Raw genomic sequence first — 19,476 nt, forward strand, 5'->3', positions numbered from 1 at the left:
CTCTCTATAGTATCTTAATATGCGATTTCATTTGTTCAGTTCATTTGTTGTTACACCAATGCCATTTGTTTTGTAGGACACGTAGTGATCACAGATTAAAGACGTATTGGTGGTATTTTGCCCATCAAATGTTTTTTTGAGTTGCGTTCTGGCCTGAAGATAATAATGTAACATTTCGGGAAAAAAATGCATACCAGCAAACCGAAACTGGAGGCCAGAATGGCAAATATCTCCACAGCCACAGTGAACTTCCCAGGAGAGCTGACATATGCTGGGATAAATGTGATCCAGACTGCACAGAATATCAGCATGCTGAAGGTGATCAGTTTGGCTTCATTAAAGCTGTCTGGCAGCTTTCTAGCAAGAAAGGCAAGTACAAAACACAAGAGAGCAAGAAGTCCGATGTAACCCAACACAGCCCAGAACCCAAAAGCTGAACCAAGGGCACACTCTAAGATTATCTTTTCTTTATAGTACTTCATGTTCCTCTTTGGGAATGGAGGGTTAATTCTCAGCCAAAGAATACAAATTATAACTTGAATGAGTGTGAAAGCTGAAACACTGAGCCTCTGCTGTGCAGGCCCAAACCATTTCATCACATTACGACCTGGAAGTGTGGCCCTGAAGGCCATTAGCACCACTATAGTTTTCCCCAGAACACAAGAGATACAGAGGACAAAGGTGATGCCGAATGCTGTGTGTCGCAGCATGCAGGACCACTCAGTGGGCCGGCCTATGAAGGTCAGAGAGCACAGGAAACACAGCTTTAATGAGAACAGCAGCAGGAAGCTCAGCCCAGAGTTGTTGGCCCTGACAATAGGAGTCTCTTTATGAGTAAAAAAAATGATTGATATCAGAAGAGATAAAAAGACGCCACCACAGCCAAATCCAGTTAAAACGCTTCCCAGGATCTCTTTGTAGGAAAGGTATTCAGTCGGTTTTGGAAGACACTTGTCTTTCTTTTCATTTGGCCAAAATTCAGGTGGACAGATCAAACAGTGTAGAGAATCTGTAAAATAAATGTAATTATACAGAAATACAATCATTAAACCAAAATAAAATATAATCCAGAATTGTAATTGTTACAATACATGAATGACTCCAATTTGAAATCTGTTACTCACTTGTCTGATTACTTATTGATCCTTCAGGACACTCAAAGCAGTCAAAGCAGCACACAGGCTTAAACTTGTTTATGGCCTTACGGGTCCCTGGTGGGCATGGTTCTTTGCAGACAGATCTTGGCACCTGATTAGGCAAAACACATGTCAAAAATGTTTGTATGTCAGATATTGCAATGTTGTATAAAGTTTTAAAGTGATTCATGTCAAGACTCCATCTTACTGTACATGTTGCATGTGTGTGGGGACTGATGTCCACGGGGGCAGCTGACCTGAATACTCTTAAAGACATTACCTGTGCTGGCCACAGAGTACTCTCATCAGCTGTCCCTATGGAGGTCGGTGTCTGTACATACGAGACACGCTGGGTAGAAATATAGTGTCTCCACCCAGAGAACCTGGGTCACACATGCCATCTTCCGTTCACTTTACCTCATGACTGTTTCCTCCCCAAACTATTTTGGTGTTGTCTTTTAGTTTGAATTCTTCCCCCTCTGGGTACGAGGTATCATATTGACCAACATTGACGATCTCAACGGAGCCATCTTCTTTCATTTGCCAGTTAACTAAGTCATACTGGGCAACAGAGTCTCCATTTTCATCCAAAAAAACCTTGGCCCCATTCTGTGTCGTGAAGTTCACATAGTTAATGTGTTCCAACACCTGTGGAGAGACAATCAGCACATTCTAGCAAACAAACAACTTGCAACCAAAAGAGAAACCTTTAAGACATTAGTATTGAAATGATACGCGATATAAATACATAAGATTGTATTGCTTTGCATTCATCACAAAACAGAATTACTAAATACTAAATATGTATGCTATGCCTGAATAAATACAATATAACTTACTAGTTTAGGCTGAACTTCGGTCTTGTTCACACAGGGCTTTCCAGTGGTGGGATTTGAGCCATTTTGACATTGCAGTAGTGCATGGAGGGCATATGCCACCAAGTACACAGCTTTGTACACATTATTCTCATTCCTGAATTGTGTCACGTCTGTGTAGTCACTGGATACCGTGCTGAGATCCTCTGTGCCAGTGCACATAGTAGTGGTATTTGATGGAGAGAAGCTGCAGTCAAAGAACTTCTCCCAGAAAGCTTCAATTATAGTACTCTGTGGTTCATCCGAAGGTTTCAAGTTGAGTAAGTATTCACCAAGACCTGGTATGTATGCCAGAGGGAGGGCAAAGCCCATTGCTCCCTGTAAAATGTTCTTTCTCTTGACAGAAGCCAGGTCTGCTTGCGTGATCCAAGCCTCACCTCCAAGCCACTGCTTTCCAGTGATGTTATATTTTTCAATTTTTGACAGGAACGATTTGGTGTTAAACAAGGGCATAAACAACAGGACCACCTTTGAAGAGGACTCCCTTAGTGTCTGTACAATAGCATCAAACTTGACTAGACCTGTCTGAGAGTACGGTAATGCGTATTCAACACATATGCCCTTTTTCTGTGCTTCCATGTTGAATTTAGCCGTACCTTCTTCTGAGTACAAATCTTTCGAGTATATAATCCCCACCCAGCGCCAGTCAAAATATTTCATAATCTGCACCAGACCAAGGATTTGGAAGTGGTCACTTGGCACAGTTCTGAAGAACGTGGGGTACAGTCTTTTGTCACTCAAACAAGCACAGGTTGAAAGATGGCTCACCTTCAAAGAGAAAAAAGAAAATCTTAAAAACAACAAATCTACATATCTTTCAAAGATGGAATTACAAATAAACATATAATACAATGAAAATTGGACAGTTTTGCACGTATTTCTTCTTACCTGTGGAATAGATAGCGGGCTTAGTATGGTGTTTATGTCTTCACTCACTCCAGAGGATGAATGGCCTATGAGAGCCTGGATCTGATTACTGCAGCCCTTTGAATCCGCTCCATTTACTGCTTCTACAGCTGCTCGCATCAGGTTTTCACTCCCACAGCCGTTGTACAGCCTATAGCCCAGACTCACTCCGGGAAGGAGCTTAGTATCTCTGTTAATCTCCTCCACAGTAAAAATCACCGTTCGGGCAAACTTCAATTCCCTGTCATTCCACCTGCAAACACAGTGCTAAGTGTATTAGCAAATTACTAATAAACAAGTTATTATAGCTGATCATTTTGCAACACATCACATCGACACATAAACCATGCTATTTTCATACATTGCATACAGTTTTCACATATTTTAACCACTTACTTAATGCAGTATGAGTGTGGAAGTTCCTGGTAGCCATTATCAATCAGTTTGCGTGTACTAGTCATAGAGAAAACCCCTCCTATAATAAGATCACCTCCTTTGGAAAATTCCATGAACCCTGTCTGCCCGATCACTTTGCAAGTTTGGTTTTCTGACCTTGCCCTCGCCAGCAGAGAGAATAAGATAAAAGTGATCCAACCCATCACGAGCCACCTTCCCCTTCAGTGAAGCAATTCTGACCTGGGAGGTGACCTTTATAGCTTTTCCTACCGTATGAGAAACATCAGCAGCCAATGTGAGCACACTTAATTCTCGAAAGAGATTTTTTACGCATCACTGCACTTCTGAGAAACTGATCCTGCTGATTGACACGTAGAAGACAGAAGGTCTGATTTACATTTCTTTTAATCTGAAAATGGACATAAGGAGTGGAGTTGAAGAATTGAGTTGGCTATGGTTCCATCAGCACATGGGATACAGTCAAAACAGCAATGGGGTTTTCCCTTTTTTTGAGCTTTCCTTGTTCCTACTGGACAAACATCAGAGCACATCGCCGTTGGAACCTGAGAAAAAAAAAAGTTGTCAATATATGTATTGTTCTGATCTACTGATCTTATGTTTCAACAAAATGTATTGAACCTTACCGTGGTGGAGGAGTTTGAGTGGCTCAGTGATCCTGGGAGCTATGTTGTCAGTAGGCAGTAGCCCCTGGTAGGGTCTCCCAAGGCAAACAGGTCTCAGGGGAGAGCCCAGACTAAGAGCGGTTCAAAACAACCCTGATGATAAGCAGCCCACGGACTTCAGCCACCTCGCCCGGACCAGGGAAACCGGGGCACCCTCCCGGAGCCAGAGGGAGCTCGTCGGCGAGCGTCTGGTGGCCGGGCCTTCGCCCATGGGGCCCGGTGGGGCTCAGCCCGAAGAAACAACATGGAGCAGCCACCCTGTGGACCCACCACCCGCAGGGACAAGCATCGGGGTCGGGTGCAATGCTGACCGGGCGGCAGGTCAGGCCGGAGGCCTGGGCGAGCCGATCGCCGGCAGCATAGACTAGCTCTAGGGATGTGGAACGTCACCTCGCTAGCGGGGAAAGAGCCAGAGCTGGTGCAGGAGGTGGAGCGATACCAGCTAGATATAGTTGGACTCACCTCCACACACAGCACTGGCTCTGGAACCAAGCTCCTGGAGAGGGGTTGGACTTTGTCCTTTTCCGGAGTTGCCCAAGGTGAGAGGCGCCGGGCGGGAGTGGGGATACTCAGGAGCCCCCGGCTGAGCGCCGCTGTGTTGGAGTTCTCCCCGGAGAACGAGAGGGTCGCCTCCATGCGCCTACGGGTTGCGGGGAGCTTTCGGTTGGCCTCAAGGAGGTTCTGGCAAACCATCCGACGGCTCAGGAAGCGAAAGCAGGGCCTACCCCAGGCTGTTCTCAGCAGGGGGGGGAACTGTTGACGGGGGCATCGTCGGGCGGTGGAAAGAACACTTTGAGGAACTCCTAAACCCGACCAGCATGTCCTCTGCAGAGGAGGCAGCGCCTGAAAACCTGGGGGGCTCACCCATATCCCTGGCAGAGGTCGCTAAGGTAGTCAAAAAGCTCCTTGGTGGCAAGGCGCCGGGGGTGGATGAGATCCGCCCTGAGATGCTGAAGGCGCTGGACACTGTTGGGCTGTCTTGGCTGACACGCCTCTTCAGTGTCGCATGGGGGTCGGGATCAGTGCCCATGGACTGGCAGACCGGGGTGGTGGTTCCCATTTTCAAAAAGGGGGACCGGAGAGTGTGCTCGAATTATCGGGGTATCACACTACTCAGCCTCCCGGGGAAAGCTTATGCCAGGGTGCTGGAAAGGAGGCTCCGACCGTTTGTCGAACCTCAGATTCAAGAGGAGCAGTGCGGATTCCATCCCGGCCGTGGAACAGTGGACCAGCTCTTCACCCTCGCAAGGCTACTGGAGGGGTTCTGGGAGTTTGCCCAACCAGTCTACATGTGTTTTGTGGACTTGGAGAAGGCTTTCGACCGGGTCCCTCGGGGGTTCTTGTGGGGGGTGCTGCGGGAGTATGGGGTGCCGGACCCGTTACAACGGGCGATCCGGTCTCTGTACGACTGCAGTAGGAGCTGTGTCCGCATTCTCGGCAATAAGTCAGACACGTTCCCGGTGGGTGTTGGCCTCCGCCAGGGCTGCCCTTTGTCACCGGTCCTGTTCGTGACTTTCATGGACAGGATTTCTAGGCGCAGCCGGGCGGTGGAGAACGTCAGGTTCGGGGGTCTCGGGATCACCTCTCTGCTATATGCAGACAATGTGGTCCTGTTGGCCTCCTCGGATCGTGACCTCCAGCATTCACTGGGGCGGTTTGCAGCTGAGTGTGAAGCGGCGGGGATGAGAGTTAGCACCTCCAAATCCGAGGCCATGGTGCTCTGCCGGAAACCGGTGGATTGCTCCCTCCAGGTGGGGACGGAGTGCCTACCTCAAGTGAAGGAGTTTAAGTATCTCGGGGTCTTGTTCACGAGTGAGGGTAAGATGGAGCGGGAGATCGACAGGCGGATCGGTGCGGCTGCAGCAGTAAAGCAGGCGCTGCACCGGACCGTCTTGGTGAAGAGAGAGCTGAGCCGGAAGGCAAAGCTCTCAATTTACTGGTCGGTCTACGTTCCTACCCTCACCTATGGTCACGAACTCTGGGTCGTGACCGAAAGGACAAGGTCGCGGGTACAAGCAGCCGAAATGAGTTTCCTCTGTAGGGTGGCCGGGCTCAGCCTTAGAGATAGGGTAAGGAGCTCGGACATCAGGAGGGAACTTGGAGTCGAGCCGCTACTCCTTCGCGTCGAAAGGAGTCAGCTGAGGTGGTTCGGGCATCTGATTAGGATGCCTCCTGGACGCCTCCCACTGGAGGTTTTCCGGGCACGTCCAACTGGGAGGAGACCCCGGGGAAGACCCAGAACACGCTGGAGGGATTATATCTCCCAGCTGCCCTGGGAACGCCTCGGGATCCCCCAGTATGAGCTGGAAAATGTTGCGGGCGAGAGGGAAGTCTGGGTCAGCCTGCTTGGCCTGCTGCCACCGCGACCCGACCCCAGATAAGCGGAGGAAAATGGATGGAATGGATGGTATTGCATTAAAAAAGTTGTTTCTTTTACCATTTTCCCTGTCTTCCACACAATGTCTTCCTTCTGGATCCTGAGTTTATAATTTACGTGAGCCGCAGAGGCAAAATGACCAACTGTGACATGTTGCACCTGCCCATCTATAAGTTGCCAGTTAATAATATCATAAGAGGGAGGAGGGTCACCATTGACATCAAAAAACACATGCTCCCCAAACTAATTCTTAAAATTCACCCTTCGTAGGTGATCAGTGACCTGAGAAAAAGGAACAGTTTATGTATTACATATTCTATGTTCATATCGACAAGATAATTATACACATTCTGAACTAACTTAACTTGCACTATGTCTCACCTCTTTGGGCTGAATTTCAGATATATTCAAACATGGCCTCACTGTGTTTTCTCCGACTGGTTGACAGAATATCAGCTGATGTAGGGCATGTGCAATGGCATGAACTGCTTTATACACATTATAGGACACTCTGAGCTGTGTGACATTAAAGAATACATCCTGGGAATTCAACAGTGTCTCATAGCCTGTGCATATTTCATTTGTTGCCTCAGTCCCTCTTTGTTCCCCAGGTAAGAGAGGACGACAGCCGACCATAATTTCCCAGAAATCCCTCACAAAGGCTGCGCTTGGATCAGCATAAGGGCTAATGCCTGTAAGAAATTGTTTTAGATTTGGAATAGCCATCTTCTGCACCACGAATCCTAGGGCTCCACCAAAAGTTCGATATATTTCGGGTGTGGAGGGTCGAGTTGCTGTTATCCAGGCCTCGCTGGCAATCCACTGAATTCCTGTAATGTTTTGTTTCACAACCTCTTTCATCAAAGGGTAAAAGTCACCCTCTGGAACAAAAGCAAGAATGACTTTGACAGCTGACTGCTTGATCATTTCCACAACATCCAGAATTTTATCCATAGTATATGTACGTAGAATTGTTCCGACAAATGCTATACAAACCCCAAGCTTCTTAACCTCCTCAGTAAAAGCTTGGATCCCACCTCGCCCGTAGTCATTGTCTGACTGTATAGCCCCAATCCACTGCCAGCCAAAACGTTCTAAAAGCGCTGCCAAAGCTTTTACCTGGAAATAGTCACTGGGGATTGTCCGAAAAAATGTCGGATATTTAGCTCTGTCACTTAGACAGGCACATGTTGAGAAGTAACTTACCTATAAAAAGAACACAAAAAGTGTCACAAAACAAACACGACATTAGCATCAAATATCACAAAACACTAATGCAACTGATTTAAATGTAGTTTTATAAACTATGTTCAGGAACGGGACCACGCCCAGCACATGGCTCATTTCCCCCGGACAAGTATTTAAGCTCTACTAACCCGTTCACTTCCCCTTCGGATCTGTGCTCTCATGACGTACGACAGACGCTCTCTGACTCAGCAGACGAGCAACGCTCCATCCCTACCCCACATCCCCTCTACCTCGACCCCTTCGAGCAACGCTCTCTGACTCAGATTCAAGCTTTCATACGACGCAAAACAGACGAGCAACGCTCTCTGACCCAGCTTCAAGCTTTCTTACTACGCTAAACAGACGAGCTACGCTCTCCGACTCGGCTTCAAGCTTTCATACGACGCTAAACAGACGAGCTACGCTCTCCGACTCAGCTTCAAGCTTTCATACGACGCAAAACGGACGCGTTACGCTCTCTGACTTTCTGGCTTTCATACGCTTCAACACGAGGCACGACAGACAAACAAACAACAAACTTTGACTCAACTCCAACACGTTGTACGACAGACGAGCAACATCTTAAAACCGCTTACCTTTCACAAACGCTCTCCTCAAACCTTCCGGACGACCAGCAATATCCCGAAGCTCCTTCCTTTTCTCACCACGCTTCGTCGCTAGCAACTTCGGCTGCGTTTAGCCATCCACATTCCCCGCAGCTCTCGATAACCTTCCTCCGTCAACTCCGAAGCTGTCTTCCCCCGCCTCCCAACAGCCCGGTGGGGGGGGGGGGGAGTCCCGATTTCGGAATCCCATTATTCAACCCTAATCCTCTCAATCCTTCACCCACGCCGCTCCCTCGATCGCCGGAGTTCCAGGCGCCCAAACGATCGGTGAAACCACCGCGACCCTCATTTACCATTTCGAGGCTCCAACAGTCTCCATATATCCCACTTCTCCGAGCAGACAGTCTCTTGAACGAAGAATTATCCATCGCAACTTTCCTTACATCAGTCCGTTAGAAAGCGCAACTTTGCAAGCTATTCAAGCACCCGTGGCATAACAACTCTCGCTCTCCGAGCCTCCAGAGCACTTCTGGGTTCCCGGCGTCACGTCAGGCGCGCGCCGATGACGTCATGACGCATCACACGGCAGAAGGAGCCCATCCATCCCACAGTCCCTCCAGAGGGCCAGGTTGTATACGCTAATCGTGAATCTTTAACCTGAGCTTAATTCGGCCAATAAGTACCCGCTTAGGGTAACGAGACCGGTACTAAGGCCATGAACCAATCCTCTTCAAGACGAGCCACAATTCAATATCCGTCAAACTGCATGCGGGAATCAGAGATACAGCTTTCAGTAGGAGATGATGTAGTAGCATAGTTAGGCTGCCGCTTCCAGTCAGTCGGCTGTTGGCCTCAACTTAAACATTACATTTACATTGCAGTCATTCAGCAGACGCTTTTATCCAAAGCGACGTACAATAAGCGTATTCAACATAGGTATTCAAGAGAACTAGTAGTCACCAGAAGTCATAAGTGCATCTCCTTTGGTCACGTACGTTTGTTAAATATTTTAAAATATCATTTCATTCGTTCTCAGAAGTGATTCGTACTACATGCATGTACTCTTCGCCCCCCCTCTAGCCCCCAGTTGGTGTGGCTCTCAGGTGCAGAGGTTAAGTTGTCCCATGCCATACTGACTCGGGCTGTCAAGCTGCCAGAGACATCTCGTTACGTTTTTCCTCCCTAACTTCATGATTAACCCAGGCACACCCATCCCGGCATCCTTTCATGTTCTGTTACTTCTACCTTCCATGTTCCACTCACCTCGGCCAACTTCGGCTAACTCCTCCCACCTCTACCGGCTACCCCAGCTGCACAGACCGCTCCAACGCACCCACCCAGCTGAAAATCAATTTCCACCAGTCCGACGAAAAGCAAACTCTTCAAACTACTCACGGACGCTCAGCACTACACCTCCCTCGATCGCTGAGCCACCAGCATCAGGCGCTACGTCAATGACGTCACAACGCGCAACACGGCCAGACAAGCCCAGCCCCACCAGGGGGCCAGTTCATATCGCACCCCCTCCTTACTCTCTCTGCATCAGGGATATCTCACCCTGCAGTCTCTTTTCCCCATCTGCACTTCCAACCCACACATGCATCCATTCATCCCAGCATCTTTTCCTCTTCCCTCGCTTCTGCCTTCCCGTTCATTACAACACAGGCATCATCCAACGGTATCAACATGGACCTCACCCAATTATCGAGCCATCCACACCCAATCCCCACTTCTTCTGGGAATCGCTATACAAGCTCGGCCGCTGCACTCAAACAGCCACTCCCCACCTGCGCAGACATCGCCAGGCTTCACCTAATTCCCAGCCCGGACTACTCCATAAGTACATAATCGATCACACCACGTCCCCCATCCGCCTAGCAGGCGAAGAAGCCGGTCGTCTAAAGCAGACATCACCAGCACCTCCTAAGTCCTTACCACCGAATCCGACAACCGGTACCTTTTCGTTTTCCTTCGGCAAGATGCGTATTATTCTGCCATGCGTCCGTCCAAGAGCAGCCCCAAAACGCGCTGCCCGAATCCGGACAAACGTCTTGTCACCGCACCTCTCCCGTGCATCACTTAATTTTATCGTCTCAAATTACCACGGCCATTATCGTGCTACCTACCGCCACCCTTTGGCATGTAAGAGTATTTAATTGCGTAGCCAGTCACTTCACTTCAGGCTCAGATGCTCAACCATGGCGAGCTAAACTGACACCAGTTCCTCTCCTCTCGGAACGGCATCTCCTTCTTCCATGACGAACACATCACCAAACCAGAAGACTTCCAGCTTTTCACAGACGCAGCACCCTCCATCAGCTCTAACGGCCTCTACAGTGACAATCGGTCCCTGGCCGCTTGAATTCTCATCCCACACGCCTTCTTCCACGATCTACGAAACGTGTACCATAGTCATAGTAGCCATTATTTTGGGGCATTAATGGTCCAATAAAGACCATTGCCAGATTGCATCCTCGACGTTGCCCCCCAAGCACTCATCGTACCTCATCGGACGGAACTGCTTCAAAGCTTTCGCGCCTCCTTCAGCCTTTCATTCCCGTCACTCGACATCCTTAAACCCCACGAACATCAGTCACTTATCCATTTCCCTCCTTAAGGCCAAGCCCCTCCGTACAAGTTTACATAAAGCAGAATTACTTCTACACAAAACCGTCCTCAGGGGCTCCATGCCCAGCCTCTACCCACTTGCACGTAACCATGCTACTCGAAGGTACGTAAAGCCAATTACGCCTAAGCGGCTGCCCCTCACTTCGGACCTCCTCACCCGCGGCATCCTCACGCTCCGCTCAGGTTATCTGTCCCCCTTCAAGGACAAGGCATAAATCCACATTCTTGCTGGCTTCTTTCGCTGCTCCGAGTTTACCGCCTTGAATTCCATCCGTCCCGACACGCCAACACGTCAGACACTACGTCATCCTCCCGACACAGTAGCGTATCACCTCAAATGCCGCAAGTCCAACCAATGCGGTCCACCTCAACCATCTACCTTTCCCGACCAGACTCACACTCTAGTCCGTACGAACTCATCCGCAACTACTTAAGCTCTAGTTCAGCCAGCCGAACTCCCCGGCAAGATCCCCTGTTGCGGTCTCGGGCTCACCACCACTTTCGCCATATCTTAGCCCGATCCAGAATACCCCCCGAGCTTACTCGGTGCCGCCTCCACGGCTTCAAGCCATGGACTTTCGATGACATCCTCAAGATACTTGGTCGTTGGTCTTCCCCCGCGTACCACTCTTAAGTTTGTGAACGACACCAGAAACGCCATCGGCATCTGTCTTATGCAGCTATCTTTGGGGACTCTGCACCGCCAGAGCTTCCGAAGAGATAGCCCCCATCCAACATCTCCGTTCCCCCTGTTCTTGCCAGCCACTGGACACCAACGGTCCCCCATCGATCACCTAACCTCCTTTCTACAAACCCTCCTCATTTCTTCTTCCTTACATCCCTTCATCTCTGCATCCCTACCCTACATCCCTTCATCCCTCTATTCTACACCCCTTCATCCCTCTTCCTCGACCCCTACCCTACATCCCTCTACCTCAACCCCTACCCCACATCCCTTCATCTCTTCATCCCTACCCCACATCCCATCATCCCTCTACCCTACTCCCCTTCATCCCTCTACCCTCTAATTTTACTCAGGTCATTTATTCCGCGCCGGCGCCGCCTCAGCTGCCTCGAGTCAAGGAATTCCAGACCACATCATTAAGATCCTTGGTCGCTGGTCTTCCACCGCATACCTCTCCTACATCCGCTTCAACCTGAACGACATCAGAAGCACTCACCGGCATCCGTCCTCATGAAGGTATCTTTGGGGACTCTGCACCTCCAGAGCTTCCCAAGAGACGGCCCCCCATCCAACAGTCTCCGTTCCCTCCAGCCGCCGGACACCAACAGTCCCCCGCCATGTCCCTTCACCCCTCTACCTCTATCCCTAACCTACTTCTTTTCATCCCTCTACCTTGATCCCTACCCTACATCCCTTCATCCCTCTACCCTACATCCCTTCATCCCTCTACCCCTACCCCTACCCTACATCCCTCTACCTCTACCCCTACATCCCTTCATCTCTTTACCCCTACCCCGCATCCCTTCATCCCTGCAACCCTCTACCTCTTCCGCTTCCTCATCCAACAATCATTCCGTTATGCAATAAACCTCTTGAAACTCATACAGTTATGTGCGTGGTCCTTGTTAGTGAAATGTAGTTTTATAAACTATGTTCAGGAACGGGACCACGCCCAGAACATGGCTCATTTCCCCCGGACAAGTATTTAAGCTCTACTAACCCGTTCACTTCCCCTTCGGATCTGTGCTCTCATCCCTCCCCCCGACCCCGTTTTTTGTTTCCTTTTTTCTCTCTCTCGCAGGATTACAGGAACGACTGGGGAATCTGCACCTTCAGAGCTTCCCAAGAGACGGCCCCCCATCCAACAGTCTCCGTTCCCTCCAGCCGCCGGACACCAACGGTCCCCCGCCACGTCCCTTCACCCCTCTACCTCTATCCCTAACCTACTTCTTTTCATCCCTCTACCTTGATCCCTACCCTACATCCCTTCATCCCTCTACCCTACATCCCTTCATCCCTCTACCCCTACCCCTACCCTACATCCCTTCATCTCTTTACCCCTACCCCTCTCTCCTCTGGTCCACTAGCCAGTGATAGTGCAGCACGTAAAGTATTTGTGGGAGATGCACAAGAGTTAAGGATCCTATAGCCAAGAGATTTGTTTGGCAGGAAAACAGGATCATTGTTGATTTCTTCAGTTGCAAATATCATCACTTGGGTCCATCGAAAAGCCCGCAGGTCAAATCTAAAAAGGTTTTGGTGATTGAAATAGATTGTAAAATTACAGAGCTACTGCTGTACAGTGCATGAACGTACGATGGCAAGCTTGTACGATAAGGAGCATGTATGAAGTAAGTCATACATGTTAAAACTTACCCTGCACACTTCACTCTAGGTGGCTCGCTCTCGAACGTAGGGGTGCTATTAATCTCTTTGTTGAAAACCGGGAAAATCCCCCCTATCATTACGTCTCCCTGCTTGAACAAACTAGGCATGTCAAACTTCCTGACCAGTTCACAGCCAGAAACTGTGCTCGGGCAGAGAACAAAGAGAGACAAGATAATAGCTCTCCGCAGCTCATGCATGTTTTAATAGTGATGAGGACACAGCTCTTACAACAAGTGCGTTAGGTTGATCTGCTCTCTTCATAAAAGGTTGACTTATTTCCCACAGGGCATGATGGTCTTAGATGGGTAGGATTAATACATCAGGGAAGGGTGATTGTTATATTCAGTACACTTTGCTAACATATCTACGGCACAGTTACGTTTTCTAAGATACTTTGATAATGTGCGTTGAACTTCTTAAAGAAGAAAGTTAGTATAGCATAGGGGAGAAATTTTGAGGTTTTAAATTTTTGGAGGTTGTTAAATGAATGCAGGGCCAAGAAAACTTTGTGAAGTGCAGTATCACAAGTAAGCAAGTTCTTAAGGAGAAAACATGATGTGGAAAAAGAATATAGGTTTAGTTTTAACTAAATATACCAATATGCACACGTGTGTGTGTGTGTGCACTTGCTTTGTATTTATCACTGTGCCACTTCTTTATCATGAGTGTGTTTCTTTTGCACTCTGTCATTTGCCTTTTGATGTTTTATGTAAAGCGCCTTGAATTGCTTTGTTGCTGAAATGTGCTATATAAATAAACGTGGCTTGCCTTGCTTCCTTATGAAACTAGCCTAAATAGGATTATCAAGTCAATTTCCTTTGATTTTGAATAGATATTTTAATTGTATTAACATCAACTGAAATATTTTACATTTACATAAGACAGATGCACAATGAATGAATCACAAAATAAATACATAGTAACTGGAAGTTACTATGTATTACTATATAGTGAATACAATGCACATACATCCCCCTAGTTGTGAGATGACCTCTGTTGGCCGTTTTGGATATTACATACATTGAAGTATAAAATGAGAAACTAAAGAAAACAATGGGTATACAACAGGATTCAGCATAGATTTGGATGAAATGGCATTCTTACCACAAATTAAACAAGTATTTATATATCAGTTACAAACTACATTTGATATACTATATACTCAACAGTATTTATGATCAAATACAAATTTGAAAAAAAGACATAAGTCACAGTATACAATTTATTCAACTCATCAAAACAAGTAAAAAAAACATGAATTGCAATGTCTTGCCTCTCTATAGTATCTTAATATGCAATTTCATTTGTTCAGTTCATTTGTTGTTACACCAATGCCATTTGTTTTGCAGGACACGTAGTGATCACAGATTAAAGACGTATTGGTGGTATTTTGCCCATCAAATGTTTTTTTGAGTTGCGTTCTGGCCTGAAGATAATAATGTAACATTTCGGGAAAAAAATGCATACCAGCAAACCGAAACTGGAGGCCAGAATGGCAAATATCTCCACAGCCACAGTGAACTTCCCAGGAGAGCTGACATATGCTGGGATAAATGTGATCCAGACTGCACAGAATATCAGCATGCTGAAGGTTATCAGTTTGGCTTCATTAAAGCTGTCTGGCAGCTTTCTAGCAAGAAAGGCAAGTACAAAACACAAGAGAGCAAGAAGTCCGATGTAACCCAACACAGCCCAGAACCCAAAAGCTGAACCAAGGGCACACTCTAAGATTATCTTTTCTTTATAGTACTTCATGTTCCTCTTTGGGAATGGAGGGTTAATTCTCAGCCAAAGAATACAAATTAAAACTTGAATGAGTGTGAAAGCTGAAACACTGAGCCTCTGCTGTGCAGGCCCAAACCATTTCATCACATTACGACCTGGAAGCGTGGCCCTGAAGGCCATTAGCACCACTATAGTTTTCCCCAGAACACAAGAGATACAGAGGACAAAGGTGATGCCGAATGCTGTGTGTCGCAGCATGCAGGACCACTCAGTGGGCCGGCCTATGAAGGTCAGAGAGCACAGGAAACACAGCTTTAATGAGAACAGCAGCAGGAAGCTCAGCCCAGAGTTGTTGGCCCTGACAATAGGAGTCTCTTTATGAGTCAAAAAAATGATTGATATCAGAAGAGATAAAAAGACGCCACCACAGCCAAATCCAGTTAAAACGCTTCCCAGGATCTCTTTGTAGGAAAGGTATTCAGTCGGTTTTGGAAGACACTTGTCTTTCTTTTCATTTGGCCAAAATTCAGGTGGACAGATCAAACAGTGTAGAGAATCTGTAAAATAAATGTAATTATACAGAAATACAATCATTAAACCAAAATAAAATATAATCCAGAATTATAATTGTTACAATACATGAATGACTCCAATTTGAAATCTGTTACTCACTTGTCTGATTACTTATTGATCCTTCAGGACACTCAAAGCAGTCAAAGCAGCACACAGGCTTAAACTTGTTTATGGTCTTACGGGTCCCTGGTGGGCATGGTTCTTTGCAGACAGATCTTGGCACCTGATTAGGCAAAACACATGTCAAAAATGTTTGTATGTCAGATATTGCAATGTTGTATAAAGTTTTAAAGTGATTCATGTCAAGACTCCATCTTACTGTACATGTTGCATGTGTGTGGGGACTGATGTCCACGGGGGCAGCTGACCTGAATACTCTTAAAGACATTACCTGTGCTGGCCACAGAGTACTCTCATCAGCTGTCCCTATGGAGGTCGGTGTCTGTACATACGAGACACGCTGGGTAGAAATATAGTGTCTCCACCCAGAGAACCTGGGTCACACATGCCATCTTCCGTTCACTTTACCTCATGACTGTTTCCTCCCCAAACTATTTTGGTGTTGTCTTTTAGTTTGAATTCTTCCCCCTCTGGGTACGAGGTATCATATTGACCAACATTGACGATCTCAACGGAGCCATCTTCTTTCATTTGCCAGTTAACTAAGTCATACTGGGCAACAGAGTCTCCATTTTCATCAAAAAAAACCTTGGCCCCATTCGGTGTCGTGAAGTTCACATAGTTAATGTGTTCCAACACCTGTGGAGAGACAATCAGCACATTCTAGCAAACAAACAACTTGCAACCAAAAGAGAAACCTTTAAGACATTAGTATTAAAATGATACCCGATATAAATACATAAGATTGTATTGCTTTGCATTCATCACAAAACAGAATTACTAAATACTAAATATGTATGCTATGCCTGAATAAATACAATATAACTTACTAGTTTAGGCTGAACTTCGGTCTTGTTCACACAGGGCTTTCCAGTGGTGGGATTTGAGCCATTTTGACATTGCAGTAGTGCATGGAGGGCATATGCCACCAAGTACACAGCTTTGTACACATTATTCTCATTCCTGAATTGTGTCACGTCTGTGTAGTCAATGGATACCGTCCTGAGATCCTCTGTGCCAGTGCACATAGTAGTGGTATTTGATGGAGAGAAGCTGCAGTCAAAGAACTTCTCCCAGAAAGCTTTAATTATAGTACTCTGTGGTTCATCCGAAGGTTTCAAGTTGAGTAAGTATTCACCAAGACCTGGTATGTATGCCAGAGGGAGGCCAAAGCCCATTGCTCCCTGTAAAATGTTCTTTCTCTTGACAGAAGCCAGGTCTGCTTGCGTGATCCAAGCCTCACCTCCAAGCCACTGCTTTCCAGTGATGTTATATTTTTCAATTTTTGACAGGAACGATTTGGTGAAAGCCAAGGACATAAACAACAGGACCACCTTTGAAGAGGACTCCCTTAGTGTCTGTACAATAGCATCAAACTTGACTAGACTTGTCGGAGAGTACTGTATTGTGTATTCAACACATATGCCCTCTTTCTGTGCTTCCATGTTGAATTTAGCCGTACCTTTTTCTGAGTACGAACCTGTCGAGTATATAATCCCCACCCAGCGCCAGTCAAAATATTTCATAATCTGCACCAGACCAAGGATTTGGAAGTGGTCACTTGGCACAGTTCTGAAGAACGTGGGGTATAGTTTTTTGTCACTCAAACAAGCACAGGTTGAAAGATGGCTCACCTTCAAAGAGAAAAAAGAAAATCTTAAAAACAACAAATCTACATATCTTTCAAAGATGGAATTACAAATAAACATATAATACAATGAAAATTGGACAGTTTTGCACGTATTTCTTCTTACCTGTGGAATAGATAGCGGGCTTAGTATGGTGTTTATGTCTTTACTCACTCCAGAGGATGAATGGCCTATGAGAGCCTGGATCTGATTACTGCAGCCCTTTGAATCCGCTCCATTTACTGCTTCTACAGCTGCTCGTATCAGGTTTTCACTCCCACAGCCGTTGTACAGCCTATAGCCCAGACTCACTCCGGGAAGGAGCTTAGTATCTCTGTTAATCTCCTCCACAGTAAAAATCACCGTTCGGGCAAACTTCAATTCCCTGTCATTCCACCTGCAAACACAGTGCTAAGTGTATTAGCAAATTACTAATAAACAAGTTATTATAGCTGATCATTTTGCAACACATCACATCGACACATAAACCATGCTATTTTCATACATTGCATACAGTTTTCACATTTTTTAACCACTTACTTAATGCAGTATGAGTGTGGAAGTTCCTGGTAGCCATTATCAATCAGTTTGCGTATACTAGTCATAGAGAAAACCCCTCCTATAATAAGATCACCTCCTTTGGAAAATTCCATGAACCCTGTCTGCCCGATCACTTTGCAAGTTTGGTTTTCTGACCTTGCCCTCGCCAGCAGAGAGAATAAGATAAAAGTGAGCCAACCCATCACGAGCCACCTTCCCCTTCAGTGAAGCAATTCTGACCTGGGAGGTGACCTTTATAGCTTTTCCTACCGTATGAGAAACATCAGCAGCCAATGTGAGCACACTTAATTCTCGAAAGAGATTTTTTACGCATCACTGCACTTCTGAGAAACTGATCCTGCTGATTGACATGTAGAAGACAGAAGGTCTGATTTACATTTCTTTTAATCTGAAAATGGACATAAGGAGTAAGTAAGGAAGTGAAGTATTGAATACGCTGTGAGTACATACTGTGCTGTGCAGTACTTCTCAGTAATTTCTCAGGAACTCTATAAACTTTATAGAGCTTAAACTTTATAGTATAAACTTGTTAAGATGGTGTGGATACCATGCAGTCTTCACAGCCAGTTGATGAAACCCAATTGTTAATTGATTGGTACACCTTTGTTTATAATATATAGACAGTATGATGTTGTATGAGCTGTGCCATATAATCATGTATTTGATCACCTCAATTTGCAGGGTCTATGTATGTGTTTTATCTCTCTGAGTTCTCGGTTTCTGAGACCTGGTATCAAATTGAAAATTATTTATTGAAATCCAAAACTACAGATTTTTTTTTCATTCTTAGTTTACATTTTAGTTAAAATAACAGATTTAGTTCAACATCAATTTCACTCATGCGTCATTATATTGTAAAATAATCGACTTGACTGCAATTATATACAGCTGTATCCAAAGCACAAACAGTTTGTCTCTCATTCACATATTCATCCACACAATCACACAGTAATGACAGCGCAGTAATGATCTGGCCTAACCATCAGGAGCAATTAGGGGTCAATGTCGTGTTTAAGGACACTTCAGCAAATGAATGAGTTCATTCTGATACAAGCCATTCTTAAAATGCACAACCAACCCCAATTTGTTTGATATACACTGTATTATAAAAAATTCAAATGCAGTGTCACCATGAGATGCTGTAATTCGTGGTAATTCTGATCATCACAAAGATATCATTTGTCACAGGGTTAAGGTTTTGTTGTTAAGTTACCCCAATAACTTAACACACAAACTAATTAGCTGCATGTTTTTATTTTCTATTAAATGTTGTGGTTCGCATGGCATGACATGTTATCTCAGCCCACTAGAGGGTGTTTAGATTGATCTATTTTCTTGTCCTCTTTCTTTCTGTACTTTGGTCTAAATGCATTTGAAGTAATTGGGCTTAAATGATTTAATGAAATACATTTTGAAGAATGGTTACACATATGCACATACTGAGTTATTTAAACAGTTAAATAGAGTAATCATTTAAAATGTGTTATTCACTCTCACTATGGTCATTGTAAAGTTCTACATGTTTGTGCCATGATAAGGGATTACAATGAATGAAGGCAATATCTCCACAAAAAAAGAAAATGTTTAATAAACAATTTAACCTTTTAACCCCTAAGCCTATTTTGAGCCCTCCGCTCGAACATTTCATACCCTGTACAAGTGTTTATCACAGTCAGAATTGTTTGAAATGTGTTGTGGAGCTGATAAAAATGTAGCTACAGA

At 45.8% G+C, this 19,476-nt stretch overlaps 3 protein-coding genes across 3 annotated transcripts; all 3 read right to left on the minus strand.

Moving 5' to 3' along the window:
- Positions 1-95: 95 nt before the first annotated feature.
- Positions 96-3,516, minus strand: LOC306700846 (extracellular calcium-sensing receptor-like; the record flags this gene model as incomplete). The annotated part of the gene is made up of 6 exons (XM_079165972.1): positions 96-1,009; positions 1,125-1,248; positions 1,554-1,784; positions 1,976-2,779; positions 2,900-3,170; positions 3,314-3,516. The coding sequence occupies 6 exons, from the start codon at positions 3,514-3,516 to the stop codon at positions 96-98; spliced, it is 2,547 nt and encodes an 848-aa protein (XP_079022098.1).
- Positions 3,517-3,764: 248 nt separating this feature from the next.
- Positions 3,765-8,522, minus strand: LOC306701186 (extracellular calcium-sensing receptor-like; the record flags this gene model as incomplete). The annotated part of the gene is given in 5 exon segments (XM_079166441.1): positions 3,765-3,839; positions 6,434-6,616; positions 6,620-6,655; positions 6,755-7,579; positions 8,451-8,522. Coding segments are annotated over 5 exon segments (1,191 nt in total).
- A 5,993-nt stretch (positions 8,523-14,515) lies between these two features.
- On the minus strand, positions 14,516-17,936 carry LOC306701187 (extracellular calcium-sensing receptor-like; the record flags this gene model as incomplete). The annotated part of the gene is made up of 6 exons (XM_079166442.1): positions 14,516-15,429; positions 15,545-15,668; positions 15,974-16,204; positions 16,396-17,199; positions 17,320-17,590; positions 17,734-17,936. 6 exons carry the CDS (start codon positions 17,934-17,936, stop codon positions 14,516-14,518), a joined length of 2,547 nt encoding a protein of 848 aa, XP_079022568.1.
- Positions 17,937-19,476: the final 1,540 nt, after the last annotated feature.

Source organism: Pholis gunnellus (assembly GCF_910591455.1).
Source record: "Pholis gunnellus genome assembly, chromosome: 9".
Taxonomy (NCBI): Eukaryota; Metazoa; Chordata; class Actinopteri; order Perciformes; family Pholidae; genus Pholis; species Pholis gunnellus.